A 15,621-nucleotide genomic window follows, 5' to 3' on the forward strand; every position below is an offset into this window, starting at 1 on the left:
GCTGCCACCACTTCTATGCTTGTGCATTGACTGCGCAGCCGTAAACGCAGTCAGTCATTTCCTCCCCGGGGGGCCGCTAGAAGCCCCTCGGGTTTGGTTTCTGTTCACCAATGAGCTTCTCTTTCTCTTTCACTTCTCCCCACCACCCCCGGCCCCTCCAATAAGCCCCTCTCCTTTGCTTCTTTCCCACCCCACTCCGAGACAGATGGTCTCTTCCTTTTTCCAAACAGGTTCTGCCCTCGCTTGTCATAATGCGCCGGGTCACGTGGCAGGGGACAGCGAGCTTTGTGACGTGCCGAAAGCCCGCCCCCTTTCCCTGTCCCCGCCTTCCGCACGGAGCCCGTGCAGCCCCTGCTTAAGAGACCCCGCACTGGGGCGCTCTGGCTGAGTAGAGCAGCGGCCGCCATAGTGACTGGCCGGACTTGTCGCTGCTGAAGGGCTAACCGGCTGAAGAAGGAGACGTCGCCATCGTCGATTTCGGAGCCCGAGGTTTCTGGCGTTCCCGGCCCAGGGAAGCGGAAGAGGAAGAGGAGGAAGGTGGCCGCGGCGGCCGGGGGCCCGCACAGCGTCCCTGTGCTGGCTCGGGGCTGGGGTGAGGCGAGGCCCCGGGCCTAGTGCGGCCTAGTCCCAGCTTTGTCTGTGAGGAGGAGGAGGCGGCGGCGGTCTCCGCGGCCGAGGGGGAGAAGGAGCCGGAGGCGGCGGCGACCCCGTCGGGGAGGCCTCTCTGCCCCGCTTCCCCTAGGTTTGCGGGGTGCTCGTGTCTCCTCCCAGCGGGACTCCGTGTACGGGGAGGAGGAGGAGGAGGGGGGAAGGGGGCCGGGGCGGGGGCCCGGGCCCGGGAGCTGACGCCGATCGGAAAGAAAGCTGCAGTCGCCGGGAGCCGAGCTCGGCCAGGCGGCCGCCCCTGGAGGAGACAGACAGACAGGCAGGCAAACAGGCCTGTGGCCTTGGCGGACTCTGCCCCGTCCTCCCCTCCTCCCGGGGCCTGGGGTCGCCCTCGTTGCCGGAAAGAGACAGAGGGGAGGTGGCGGCGCGATGGACCCCTGATCCCTCTGGGGGGGAACTCGAACTGTTTCCCTGGACTGCTGCTGATTGCGCCGCCCGCTTGCCTGTCTCCTGCAATCCCTTAGCATGAGCGAGGGGGGCCCCGCTGGGTGACATTGTACGGCTTATACCCGTTGGATCCCTTTCCTCCTTTTCCTCCTCTCCCTCCTCCCCACCCAGCCCCTCCCTCCAAACTCCCTTCCTCCACACCCTCCCGCTCCCATCTCTCCATGAAGTGATTTGAGTATTGGGGGGGGTTCTTGGTTCAGAACCCCGCTCGTGGTGGGGGGGCAATAAGGCCTAAGGTTCCCTCAGTTTCTGAGTGTTTTTGTGTGTGTACATATCTCTTAAGTTTATAAATATACATATAATTCAGAGTGTCACGTCTCATCGCTGAGCCTTAGGGAACTTTTGGCACCATGTCCTGTGTGCATTATAAATTTTCCTCCAAACTCAACTATGATACCGTTACCTTTGATGGACTGCACATCTCCCTGTGTGATTTGAAGAAGCAAATCATGGGGAGAGAGAAGCTCAAGGCTGCTGACTGCGACCTACAGATCACCAACGCACAAACGAAAGAAGGTATGAGCCCTGCAGGCGCCGGATACATGCTTGTTTTCAGTCTGGGAGCTTTACTTGTAATTTTGCTTCGCAGAGGGTATATGTGTTGTGAGTTATTTTTTGTAAGCCTTAAACTCTTAAAGCAACTTAAAGTAAGAAAACCCCAGAAGATGTGAGGTGTTTAATCCAGCTCTAGATCTCTCATTTCCTCTTCCTTTGCAGATTAACTGAAATAGATGAACGATAGGTTAGTTTTTGTAGCTACACAACTTATGGCCTTTTGAATCTTCACTTTCAGGCTTTCTGCTGCCCCTTGGCCATTTGGCTCCTTATTAACCCTTGCAGGAAATAGAAAGGGAGGGGAAAAGACCTTAGTCTTGTGGAAGCTGCTTCCACGGCAAGTCATGTTAAGGATTTTTTTTTTTTGATTACCAATTGCTTGGGTTTCCCCCATGTATAATAAAATGATAGGTTTCCTCAGTATTTTTTCTTTTCACTGCCCTTTATCTCCTCTCCCATCCCCAAAATAAGTTATGTGCTATGCTAAGGTAATAAGGTTCTTATTAACTGACCTTTAGGAATTTCTTCCATCCATTCTTCGATGCTGGAATTGAAAATATTTGGGGTTTTGTGTTTTTAGAGTCCCTAATCAGTGGCGATCCTAAGAGGTGCTCAATTTTTTAAAATTCTCCTAGTTAGAATTTTGAGTGCTGATTTTGAAATTAATACTCAGGAAACTTTTAGTGATTTTTGAACCTGCTGCAAAGAAGCCAGAAGTTTCCATATTGGCACAGTATTAAGGAAAGCTTCCTTTTTGAAAGCTATTAGCTTGAATGGACAATTTGAAAATTTTAAAGTAATCATTAACTTAAAAGATAAAGAGTTGTGATAGAGTCAAAGGAATTCAAATAGTTGTCTTGTTTTAAAATCACAGTTTGTGAGGGTTAAGATTTTTTTTTTAAGGGAGTAATGTTTCCTTTTGTACTTAGAGCATTTTAGATTTTGAGTTCCTAAAAGTCTTACTATATCAAAGTAATCTTCTCTTTGGTGGGATTCTCTAGATAGAGATGCCAAGTAAATTTTTAATGTTCATTTTTAAATACTGTACTAAATGTTGCCAAATTCGTTCCTTTAAAATATCTTTTCAGTTGATCTTAATTGTAAAATGGTAGGTTCCATTTCTCCAATTTCTCCATTGCTATCCTAGAGTTTGTTAGAGCGCTATTGGCTAGAGATTTGGGGGTTTGTTTGGAGTTTTTTTTTTTAAACACCAGTGACTTTTGTTAAGAAACTCAACATATTAAGATCTGAAGGTTTTAAGTACAGAAGAATTTTGTTCCTTTGCAAAACATAGGTACTTTTTATTCTATATTTAGAAGAAATAGTTTTACTTTTTTGCTTGTTTTAACCAAAATGATTTTGCTTTAAGGTTAAAAATATTTTTTTCCATTGGTTTCAATTTATAATATCATTTACCATATTCAACAAGATTTGGAGTATTCAATAGGAAAAGGAAAGGAGTTATGTCTTCCATCACTGTACTGATGTGAACAGTTGTATGGGGATTTATTGTAAAATTTTTGTAAAAATATTTGTGATTCCTTTATAAAATTAGAAGTTGCCAATCATTTATTAAGCACCTCCTGTGTGGCAGGCACTGTGGATATAACTATAATCAAATTAATTTTATTTTGGGTACTAGATACAGATAATTAAAGCTCACAGATCCAAAATCCTTATTCCAGCCATCAGTTTTAACATTCATAAAGAAGCAAATGAGATTACGGTTTGAAAGTGGTTTGTAATCTTAAGACTTTACAAATAGCCCTTGAGAACTTTTAAGTTTCCTAACTTAGCCTTTAAGTTTCATAACTTCCTTTATGTTCCTTTAAACTTTATAACAAGACTCCTCTTAAGTATTTTTTTCATCGGGATAAATAATACATTTGGATGTAGCGTGCTTAAATCAATGTTCACTAGGCAGGAAGATACATAGAAGATATTTGACAATTTCTTACATTGTACATTGGTAAGTGATAGCCTGTACTAGTATATAGTTTGCAAATATTCAAAACCTTTAGGTATAGATTTAATCTATTAATGCCCCAAATGATTTTAACAGCATGTTAACTTGCTTACAAAAATCTTAAGAAATTGGCTATTTTTGTGACCCTAATGAATGAGAATTCTGTCACTCAGTTTAATTTTGAGACTACAGTTAGGTTCTAAACACTGACTTTGTATAAAACCCAATACATTGATAACATCTCACCTCAAGTTAAAGAACTTGAGATGCAGAATTCCATTTTTAACTGGAACAGCCAAAACTGGTTTTAAAGCTAAGATATATAACTTCCAATGTGGAGAATCCATTAGGATGGTCATTTGTTCAAAATTCACACCTACTTTGCTTCAGAGTTAACACTGCATTACAATATGACCCTCCTAGTTTGGCATATTTGCTATGCTTCTAAGGGTTGGTGTTTCGTTGTTGTTTAATTTCGAGTAATACGTTTAATATATTTCTAAGCAATAATTCACCTAGACTAGTGCTATTGCTAAATGTCCTTTGGGAACCCATTTAAATGAGTGGTGATACTTGGCTATTAATAAGGTTTTTCTACAGCACTTAATCTGATTAAGAAAAAGTTGTTCAAACCATTTCCCATGCATTCTTTTTCTTTTTTATCTTGCATGTGTGTGTGTAAATTTCAGGCCAAGTTATATTTCAGCCCCATAAATTTGGACTTGGGTAGGTAATGAGTAAAAGTTACAGTGTCAAGATAATATGAGAATTAACATTAGGCAATGACTGTCAGTCTTTAACTTGTTAGTCATATCTTCTAGACTGCATCCTACCTTTTTATGTTTTAAGTTTTCAGTACTATGGTAAGTACCATGGTCTGTCATTTAGTGAAACTATAGTGTGCCATACATAATATGTATGGAGCATTTTATGCAAAATATCCATCTCTGGTTTATATGGAGACCAAGGAGGATACTTCACAGTGGATTTATAAAAGGTTTTTTTTTTATATATTCAAACATTGAGTGCTTTTGAAAGAATAAGAATAGTTCATAAGGCATGAGTAGGCCAGATCATACTGATTAGTCCAATTAATTCAAAAGTTAATGTAGAAAATTAAATTGTAATCTTGCAGGTAAACTTTTTCTTACTTGGGTTGTTAAAATGAGGCTTCCTTATTTATTTAGCCACCCATCACATATTTGAATTTACTTTCAGTAGATTTTGTTAAAGGTATTTGTGTAAGCAACACCGTAAGATAGCATTGAAAATAGCACACAATTTGAAGCAACTACTCTTGTCCAACAGACTGGATGCCCCTTGTTGTTCAGTCACATCTAACTCTTTGTGATCCCCTTGGACCTTGCTGTCCATGGGATTTTCTTAGCAAAGGTGCTAGAGTGGATTGCCATTTCCTGCACCATAGATTGAGGCAGAATTAAGTGACTTTCCCAGGGTCACACCTGGGAAAGTGTCTGAGATCACATTTGAACTCAGGTCTTCATGACTCCGGGCCGAGCACTCTATCCCCTGAGCCACATAGCTGCCTAATTGGTTTTCAGAAGCATTTTTTTTTAATATTAGTTAGCTTTATAAATAGCTCCTCATAACTTGCATTTTATTAGCACTTTAGTCTACAAGGTGCTTTCCTCACAACAGTGATGTAAGTATTTTTATCCACATTTTACAGATAAACTGAGGGGCCTGTTAACCTTTTTTTGAATCATGGACTCCTTTTCAGAATAATGTTTTTAAATGCATGAAACACATTGTTACCCATTCATCTAAAATAATTTGAAAAAAAAAGTTCACAAACTCCTAACTGGTATGATTTATCAACTTGGTCATATAGTATAGCAAGTCTGAGATGGACTTTGTTCAGTTTGTTTTCTACTTCATCTAGGCTACTTTTCCCAACATAAGAGATGGACCAGAATCATGTGGTAAAGGATATCCTGTGAAACAACTTAGTTTCTATTTTAAACTCAAGGGATAGAGAGCCCCCCTCATCTTGGAGAGAGTTCTTCTTAAGCTTATCTGTCCAGGAAAATGGAAAAATTGTGGTTTGGTTCCTTTTTCACTCTGTTTGTCAATAAGTGGGTATAATAAAGGCTTCAAAAGAAAATTTTGAGCCAGCACAACAAATGTTTTTAAAATGTTCGCTATTATTATTTTTGTTTTTTTAATTATGTTGTGCCTAATATCAATCATGTGTTCAAGGCAGTCTTAGAATTGTGGAACCTATCGCCCATTGAATGACAGTGTACAGATTAAAATGTTGTTTGCCTCAGTTAATGAGAAAATAACTCTGGAAGGGGTATATACCTTTTTGTTTGGAGATAATTGTCTAAGGATGTTCACAACATTAGAAGCCACCACATTTCTATAACACAATTGGAAAAACAAAATATAAGTGACCTTTAAAAGTCACTTAGTCCAAACCCCTTATTTTGAAAATTAGAAAATGAAAATTGAGGCAAACGGAAGAGGGATTACTTACATGACCAAGGTAATCCATGCTTCCTGTGGAATAACCTAGAAACCAAACAAAACTATTTTGAGAATTGTGACCTGAGGGGAGGGGGAAGAGGGAAGAGATATAAACAACATATATATTTGGGCACATTTGAAAATTCAGTTTTCCATACTATATCTTCACCACCACTCCTTAGAAAAAAAAACTATATGTTCTAAACTCATGAAATTGTCAAAATTTTTGCTTGGTTAAAGGAAACCTAACTGCTTCAATTTCTGTTCTTTTCTAGCACTGAAACAAAACTCAATTTTAATTTTGAAGTATAGATTCTTAGTTTTTTTCAATTGATCCTCATTACTGAAATATCAAGTGTGAAACCAATCTCTTAGTTACAAGCACAAAATAGTCATATAATGTTTAAAGATATATATATATATATATATATATAATCAAATCTTTGAAGTACTAGTAATTCAGAAACACAACTAGATATTTAATTTTGTTGTATGCTTGTATAGTCTATTACATAATACTATGCCATTCAAATTTACACTTTGGCTTGGACTTCAGTTAGGAGAATAACTGAGCAATGCAGGAGGCGTGCAGGAAGTTCCTGCCAGATGTGTGGATACCAAGGTCTATTTTTAGGATTCCTCTCTCCTCCCCAACCCTCCCCCCCCCCAAAAAAAAAAAAACACCTTAAATTAGATTTCAAGTTTGGCTTTACAGTGGTTTCAAACTTGAAACAACAGTTTTAAATCATAATGGAATTTAGTAATAATATGAGACTGAAAAATTCATAGAATATTAGTGTTTAGAAGAGACCTTAGATGTTCGATTCAGTCCTCATTTTAAAAATTAGAAAACCAAGGTTCAGTGAAGTTCTTTGATCAAAATAGCATAGCTAAGTGACAGAGCTGGGACTTAAACCTATTTTCCTTAACGCTAAGTCTGGATTTCTTATAATAACCATACTGCTCTTCAAGGAAGAGTTTTTCCCAGGGGCAGCTGGGTGGCACGGTGAATAGAGCACAGGCCCTGGAGTCAAGGGGATCAGAGTACAAATCCCAGCCTCAGACACTTGACCCCTAACTAGCTTGTGACCTTGGGCAAGTCATTTAACTCCAATTGCCTTGCCTTCCCCCCTCCAAAAAAAAAGTTTTTCCACTCTAGCCAAAAACATCAGTTATTGTGACAGTGATTTTTATAAACACCTCTGTAGCCCTTGAACCCTAGGTCTGCCCTTAATAGAATTGGAGGGATGGAAAAGAGATAAGGGGAGTTAATTGTGGTGACCAAAGACTAAAGTTATTGATAAAATGCTGCGTGTTAAATTTCATTTCAGACATTATTAGCCTGAAGTCCCTTATTAAAAGTGCCAAGACTTTATCAGTTCTCTAACTGCCTCAGACTTCTCTCTGTCACAGACTTTAAGGCTTGTGAATAAATATCAAGTTCCAGGATCATAGAAGTAAAGACAGATAGTCATGATGTAGCTAGACTTAATTACATTACCTTCAAGACTGAGACTCAGTGATTTATTTCTATCTGAAATTTGTTGCAAAAATTTAGTCTTACTTCCCCTAAACATTCTTAAATTTCTGTTTATTTCCCCTGTGAGTAAAACATTATTGTTTAAATAGCACTAATACTTAATAATTATGGAAGTGTGGTATGCCTTCTCAGAACTATTTGTGGCAACTAATGTGGTAAAAACAAATTTAAGTGTCCTTTATTCACTGTCTAATACTAAATAGGACTACATAATGTAATTTTAAATGATTCTAAGTAAACCTTATAACATTTAAGTCAGCCTATTTTTTTTTATCAGTAGAGCATAATTATGTTCTTGACGAACTGTCATTTTTATCTTTGTGCCCCTTAACTCCTGGCACAGAGCTTTTTACATAAAGTAGGCATTCAAAAAATATTAGTTGAATTAGTTGATCATGGAGTTAAGAGGAAGGATGTAATCAATATCCTGAAATTTGGTTTTTAAAATTGCTTTATATGCCTTCTTCCTCATTAAATCTTTAAATATTATAGCTAGCAGTTTAAGTAGCCAAAATGAATATTTTGAGTCAATTTCCTTCATTTCCTTTGTTCATCTAGTAGGACAAATAAGATATAAGATAACCAGACAGGCATTGTTTAGATGTTTAGAGAACTAGTACCCAATTTTTAGATTTTAAAATCTGTACATCAGCATAATTGAATAGCATCTTAATTTTTTAAACTAGAAAAATAAAAATATTTCAAGGTTCAAGCATATTGGAGTTGTAGGGGACATATAGCAGTTTATAGTAGTTAGATGGGCATGGTTTTCTTTTGTAAGTTATGTATTTCAGAAACCCCAATTTGTACAATATTAATAATCTGAGATTAGAAATTGAGGGGACATATTACCTCACTCTGACAGATCCTCACTACCACACATGTGGAGCTGCTAGTCAAGAAACAAAAGCTAGCAATTTCCTTTGATGTAGGAGTCTCTATTTAGCATATAGAGCATGAATATAGACAGACATATACAAATGCATATTTACATGAAACACTTTAACAGACCTTGGCATATAAGGTAGTTAAAATTCAAAAGAACTTGGTTGTGACTCAGATAAGTAAATCATCAGTTTCCTAAATTCACATTTCATTGAAGTCAACAGACACAAACTAAAACAATTTAGTATTTTAATTTTGAAGATTTAAGAGGTAGGAAAAAAGTAGATCTCCTCACCAGGCTGGAATTAGAATGGCTACCAGCAGATCACAGCTTGATTTCTCCTTGCTGATCAGCATAAAAGCTTTGACAACTCAGGCAGCCTAATGGCTCACCCAATCCCACTTGTGTAGGTTTAATTTAGCATTACTGTACCCCAAAACTCATGAGCTCAAGTGATCCAGCAGTCTCAGCCATCCTAGTAGTAAGGACTAAAAGTGTATCACAATACCTAGCCTTGAGATATTTTAAGATTTTAAGACATTGTTTTAGAATAATTTTCATCCTTCATCTATAGTAGGTAAATCAAATTTTAAAATCTTTGAATAATGATTTCTTTTTTATTTTTTTTGGTTGAATGGGTCATGATATATCAAAATCAAAAAATGGGTTTTTTTTTAAAGTTCCTGTTTTATTTTCAGAATATACAGATGATAATGCCCTGATTCCCAAGAATTCATCAGTTATTGTAAGAAGAATTCCTATTGGAGGTGTTAAATCTACGAGCAAGACATATGTTATGTAAGTAGTTTTCAAATCTTGTATATTAACATATGGAATATTTTGGTGGTGGTATGGGGTTGAAAGAACACACCAAAAGTTAAATTCATGTTGTAGGTTGTTTTTCTTTCTGACTGTGCCATTACTAAACAGGCCATAAGTTAGTACCAGTTTCTTTTGGTTTTTCCCCACTTACTAAACAGATTGCCTTTTTTTGTCCTAATTAATAACTATAGGAAATGTTGTTCAAACCCTATAAGGGTTACTGGTTTATATTTTAGGTGGGATTTTTTTTTCCCCTGCTTTAATTAAAATTGTTTTTTCCTTGCCCACATCCATTTTGCTCTGTGTTCCGATGTTCCTACTAACTCCTTTTCCCCTCACTATTGATTCATAACTGTCTTTGGCATAAGAGACTCATTGAAATCATAAGCCCTATGTGTTATAATAGCTACAAGTTTTCTGCTTTCACAGTTAAAAAGTAGGATTTTCCTTGTAATATGGAAAAGTTCAAGAGATTTATGCTGGTAATTATTGTATCAGCATCAAGAGTATTTAAGCAGTATAATTTGCTAATAAAACAAGCATTTGTTTTATTCCTTACTCCCCATACCAGTAAGAGCTGTGGTTATTAGATGGAGTAAAAAATGGGAACCAAATAGTTGAGAATTTAGAAAATTCAGAGGAGAGAGCAGAATAGGCATCAGGTAATTTGGTGCTATTTGCATAACTGGAAGCAGAATGATGATGACCTAGAAAGGAGTCATAAGTGCATGAGTGCCAGATAGGGGTTTCTACTTCGAAAGGGGAAGAGGTTTTGTTTTGTTTTAAACTGTTGATCAAAATGTTTCAGTGAGAGAAACTCAGTCAAACTCGGTCATTTTGGAAATAAGACACTGACAATGAGCAAGAGTAAAGCAAAGCAAAGAGAATCGCTGTGGAGCTTTAGCATCTGGCCGGCAGCACTTCTTAGAAGCTGAGGTCCAGACCGTTTGCATTTGGAGATCATGGCAGTATAAAAGACGTGACACTCTTGTACTTATAGCACCCAAACAAGTCACAGTCCAAGAGTGTTTAGGGCCTAGTGCTGTATGTAGCCTGCTGCCTAAGAGTAAGGCAACACATAGCTCAAGTGCCTCATAGACATTACGTATTTTGATTCTTCTTGGTGGCAAAACTTGCATTTTTGAGAGATTGCAAGTAGAACTATTGTACTGTAATATGGTATAAATGACCTTCAGGATTTATTGTTTGATATTTTTTTCTCTTCTCCCAGAGTAGTGAACATTTTTTCTGAGTAAATAATGCAATCTACACCAACTCTCAGGGAAACTTTTAAAAGGAGGTGCATAGCAAATGAGCACATGCCTTTAACACTAAAACTTGCATGTCAATTCACTAAATGTAACATGCAAGACAATTTTTATGGAACATAAGATTTCATTTGTAGTAAAAATTCTAACATCTGTAAAAATGCTTCTGAATTTTTTTTTTTTGTTAAGCAAATATTGGAAAATGAAAACTTTCTTTTGTCACAGGACTTCCAAATCGCGCACAATCCTAGAAACTCCTTTCAGGTGATATTCTAACCCTACTTTATAGTCAACATAACTTAAATTTTTAAAAATAAGACTGAACATGTAAGGTTTATGTTTAGTATACCCCCTGGTGTATGGGCTTCTTTGAAGGAATTTCTGCTTGGGCTTATGCATACTCTTGATCTCTCTTCCAGTGTTCTATCCAGTTCTCAGTAAAGCACATTTTACTCATTCTTTTTAACTGAAATACTTTGTCCAACTGTGTATACTCTCATTTCTAGATTAGAATTTTAGTTTAATTTGTTTTAACCTTTCATTAATCCTTTGTCACTGTTTTGGGAAATTAAACGGGAAAGCACGTATGTGCCTGAATGCTTGTTGCCAATTTAAGAATTTGTGCAGCATAGCAGTTTCTCAGGGACCCAAAACCTAAATCTTTACTACAGTTGTGCCCTGCTTTAAAAAAAAAAAATTAATCAAGATTTATTTAGGAAAAATTAGGCAAAAACCTTGTATTGTATTCCTCAATGTATAAAAGTGTCAAACACAGGCTTCCCTATAGCAAATTATTAAGATAGCTTTTAAAATAGTACTAGAATTATAGTCTTCTAGGTATAATACTTTTTTTTAAAAAAGCAAGGTACAACTGTATTATAATTCCAGTGCAAGACTTTTTCCTTTACATTTAATTCATACCTTAATTTCACAAAGGTTGAAGGCATTTAATCAAATTAGATTATACATTTGTAACTACAAAGATTAATAGGTGGTTGTTACTCCTAGCATTAGAGAATTGTATTTTTGCATATGTTTAGGAACATTTTGCAATGTTTAGATACGTATTAAGACTTTAGCAGCACAGATGTTCATGAAATATTTAATGCTGAAAAAATCCATTGGATATTCTAACAGGGCTTGTTTTGTTTTTTAGAAGTCGAACTGAACCAGTGAGTGGAACCTCAAAAGCAGTATGTAAAAACACAATCTCACACTTTTTCTACACATTGCATTTAACTTTAAAACATTTAATGTAGCAATGAAATGTGAATCCGTTTTAGAACTTTTCATTTTTCCCACTGCAGTACATCTTGTAAATACAATGTATTTGCTTACAGTTTAGTTGAATATTATATTTATACCATAACTTGCACATTTCTATTGTAGAAACTGATAACTTGTGCCAAGAAAAGCACTGTATTTCATATTGAATATGATAGATTTACTTCCTGTATGACTCTGTGTTGTACAGATAATGTATGATCCTTTTTAGATCATGTAGGTTTAAGGTTTGCACTAATGAACATGATGCCATGTTCTACATTTGTCTGTCTATAGTTAGTATTTTGTATGTATGTATAGGCTGTTGTGTGCTTCTTGTTTTTTGCAATAAAAAATGTTTGGAGTGTATACCTTGCCATTTTCACGTTGTATCACTTAGTTTTTGTTAGATTTTTTTTTCTGCCTGCCAAGTGGCTTAAAAAATGCGATAAAAACTTCTGTGAAGTTTTATATTGTTAAAAGTTTGATGTTTCTTCCTAACCTAAAATTTAAATACTCATGCAAAGAGCTCTCCAGGAGAATTTGATGCAGTTAAATTATTCATCTTCTTCATTTGGAAATATGAGCTCTTTTTCTTTGTTTAAAACTGTGCTATGAAATAAACCTTGAAATTGTGCCCCTAGTACAGAGGTCTTAAAATGGTGAATGGTTTTGCTGGGTATGCAAAGTAGTTTTCTGAAGTTTTAATTATTTGAATCTCCTACTGAAGTAAGCAAATAGACTTAAATATTCAGATTTCAAAAATCATTTACTCTTTTTGATGGGGAATGGGGGAAAGGGGGGTTTGGAGGTATTAAGACATTAAGGGGCTACATAATTGTAGGTGGGATCCCCAGCTGTAGTAATTTTGTCAGCAGTGGTTTTTGTTAACCTGGTTAATGTTTTTTTAGGTCAACTGTATCACAGGTTTTAACTTTACTACTTAGTATACCACCAGTTTGACAACAGCTTGGGTAAAAAAGGCAGCAGTATTCTTTTAGTTGTAAAAAGTAACTTGATCTGATTCAAACAAAACACAAGGCTGTAGGAATTGGTTCTCTAGATGTTCTACTTCTCATACTCGTTGTACAGAATCCAGGTTCCTTGCTATTTTATTTATCCATTTTAAGGACTACTGATCTTCATCTAGAATGGTGTATGAGTCATTACACTAACCTTTATCATTGTATTCTCAAATATATTTTAACTTAAAGGTTTATGAGCTTTGGGCTTGTATTCTGTAAAGAATATAGCCTTTAGTTCTCATGGAACTAAACATACTTATTCTAAGCTCACAATTCCTACATTCAGGGTTCTTTACTTTTTTTTTTCATTATTCTTTTTTTTTTTTTGGTTTTTATTTTGAAGCATAAATCTGTAAAATTGTCCAGATTTCTGTTTTTGCTGGTGATTGGTTTAAAATTGATTTTTAATGCATCAGTGTGTATCCAAATGCTAGCACAAATTAGCCTAACTCTCCCGGTGACTGTAGTAGTTAATGTAATGCATTTGTATAAACCACATTTACAGTAAATGAACTAATTCAGATGAAACTTTTATTTCTTGAAAACAGAATTCTTCTCCTTTTTTTGTTTACTAGCATGTGTATAAACACAAAATCACATGTTCATAAATAAAGTTAACATTCTTTTAGCCTCGTGTGTTCCCTGGCATGTCTGTATTACACTTTTAAGTAGTAGTTTATTTTGAGCAATTTTTTAGGTTTTCATTTGTTTTATGAAAAGAAGCATTCTTTAAGGAAGTCATTTAAGAGTAGGTAAAAGTGACCTAAAATGAAGTCATTCATTAACTTTTTATCCCCAAAGTATATTTGAGGTAGACTTTCTGACATTAAAGCTTAACTAGTTTGGACCATAGGTAGGGAGAGTACATAAGTATGTATTCATTGGGCATAACTATTAAAAGTTACTGCCTAACTTTGAGACTAAGAATTACATAGAATTACTAAGAATTACAAAATTTAAGGCATAAGCACCATAGACTAGATTCATTTATCTGGTTGGTGAGAACAAATATATCATCTTTATATGCTTTAAACCAAATAAGAGATAATTTTCTAGATTGCCTTTATTTCGTTTAGTCATCCTTCCATGTTAATGATAGAAAAACTAGCTGTCTATATGCTGATATTAAACAGTGACAAATGAGTTTTATAGTACTTGAAAATTGAAAACAAACCTCTCAAGCCAGTAAAATGATGTGTATACTCTGATTTAAATTATTGTTCACAGAATCAAGACCACTGACTAGATGCAAAAAGGTTGGGTTCTTTTCATTTCAGCAGAAGTTTTTACATATAAAGCAAGAATGAGTCTATAACATGAACCATTGTCACTTTTGGGGGGACTTTAAGCAGTAGTATTCATTAACTCAAATACTTTGACAGTAGCTACTTGGTTGTTTTATTACCTAATACTTGTTAGTCCCTCTTTTTTTTTTTTTTAAACACTTTGCCATTTTCCACTCTTAAAGCCTTTTTGAAGTATGTGGAAAACTGAGAAACTAAGTTGGGTTTTTTAAAGTTCCAAGAACTTAATTTATGATAAATTTGGCTTTTGTGGATTACAGTCTACTTAGGTGTCACAATACCTCCATAAAAATAAATCACTGCTAAATAATTTGGGCTCTTTTCATATAAACCAGACCCTCTCTAATTCATTCAGAAGACAGTTTGATATGCATAGCATAGTAGTGTTCACTGGGAGGCTAAAATGGAAACTAGAATGAAGGTGAGATATGGTATAAAAGGGAGAGGATAGCCATGTCTTCAGATGTATTGTGGTAGGAATTACACCAAGGAATTAATTCTTACAATTAGTAGTCACTCATATTATTTACAATCTCTGGAGATAAGAAAGATATTATTCTTTACAACCCTCCTCCCTCCCAAGGAAATCAGGTTAGTATCCTGACAACATGAACCAATTTTTTAAAAGCTGTTCATTTTTTTTTTTACTTTTCCATTAGAAATGGAACATAGATGGTGGCTGACAATGTTCCATGCTTTAAATTTCCTCCAAAACTGATGTCGGATTCAAAAGTATTTAGATGTTGATCGTTTTAAATATTGAGGTGGAATAGGTCCAAACTTAATATTTTGAAAAAATATATAAGCAAGACATTTAATATAGAACTATTTTCTCCTATATCATCATTGGAATATTTGCTTTAGGCAGATAACTTACATAGTGGGGGGTGGGGGGGTTGATATCTTAATAATGTGTGGCTGAAATTCCATTAACTTATATAACATTTTACACATAAGCAGGTCATTATACACTCTTATAATATAGTAAGCTTATATCAAAGTTAACTTTAGCATGTATCATGGAGATGTTTCCTCCTGCCTGGTACTAAAAATCTCATTTTAGGTGGTTGAATATTGAAGGTTCTTTTTGAAAAATTGAAATACATTAGGGTAAAAGGACCCTTATTTCCTAGCAGTTGTCCACCTTAATTCCATTTGGCCAGTATGGTGGCTTTCTTAGAGACAGGGTGAAAATCTTACTGACTGCCTTTCCTCCAAGGGTGAAAATGAAAAGGTTCATGCCTCATAGTGACTGTTTTCCTCACCTCTACAAGATGCCTTATTTTTCCTCTCTCCCTCACCCTCCACATTTCATTTGGAATCTTTGCCTTAACATAGCTTTGCTTTTTTTTTTTTTTGCCTTATTTCTCTTTTTTCTTTTTAAAACAA

General features: G+C 36.1%; 1 protein-coding gene across 7 annotated transcripts in view; it reads left to right on the top strand.

Moving 5' to 3' along the window:
- The first annotated feature begins 350 nt into the window (after positions 1 to 350).
- RBBP6 (RB binding protein 6, ubiquitin ligase) overlaps positions 351 to 15,621 on the top strand; it is a 38,508-nt gene continuing 23,237 nt past the window's right edge. For 4 of the 7 annotated variants that reach the window (XM_069106317.1, XM_069106333.1, XM_069106325.1 and 1 more), the window contains exons 1-4: positions 351 to 1,629; positions 9,249 to 9,348; positions 10,866 to 10,904; positions 11,797 to 11,833. In XM_069106317.1, coding sequence (XP_068962418.1) covers positions 1,464 to 1,629; positions 9,249 to 9,348; positions 10,866 to 10,904; positions 11,797 to 11,833 — 342 coding nt within the window. In that variant the 5' untranslated portion in view covers positions 351 to 1,463. The remainder of the gene's footprint in view (positions 1,630 to 9,248; positions 9,349 to 10,865; positions 10,905 to 11,796; positions 11,834 to 15,621) is intronic. The other 3 variants (XM_069106332.1, XM_069106353.1, XM_069106365.1) reach the window with 1 other exon arrangement.

Source organism: Petaurus breviceps, unplaced genomic scaffold, assembly GCF_028583685.1.
Source record: "Petaurus breviceps papuanus isolate PSGF00001 unplaced genomic scaffold, PetGlider_PUasm1.0 138, whole genome shotgun sequence".
Taxonomy (NCBI): Eukaryota; Metazoa; Chordata; class Mammalia; order Diprotodontia; family Petauridae; genus Petaurus; species Petaurus breviceps.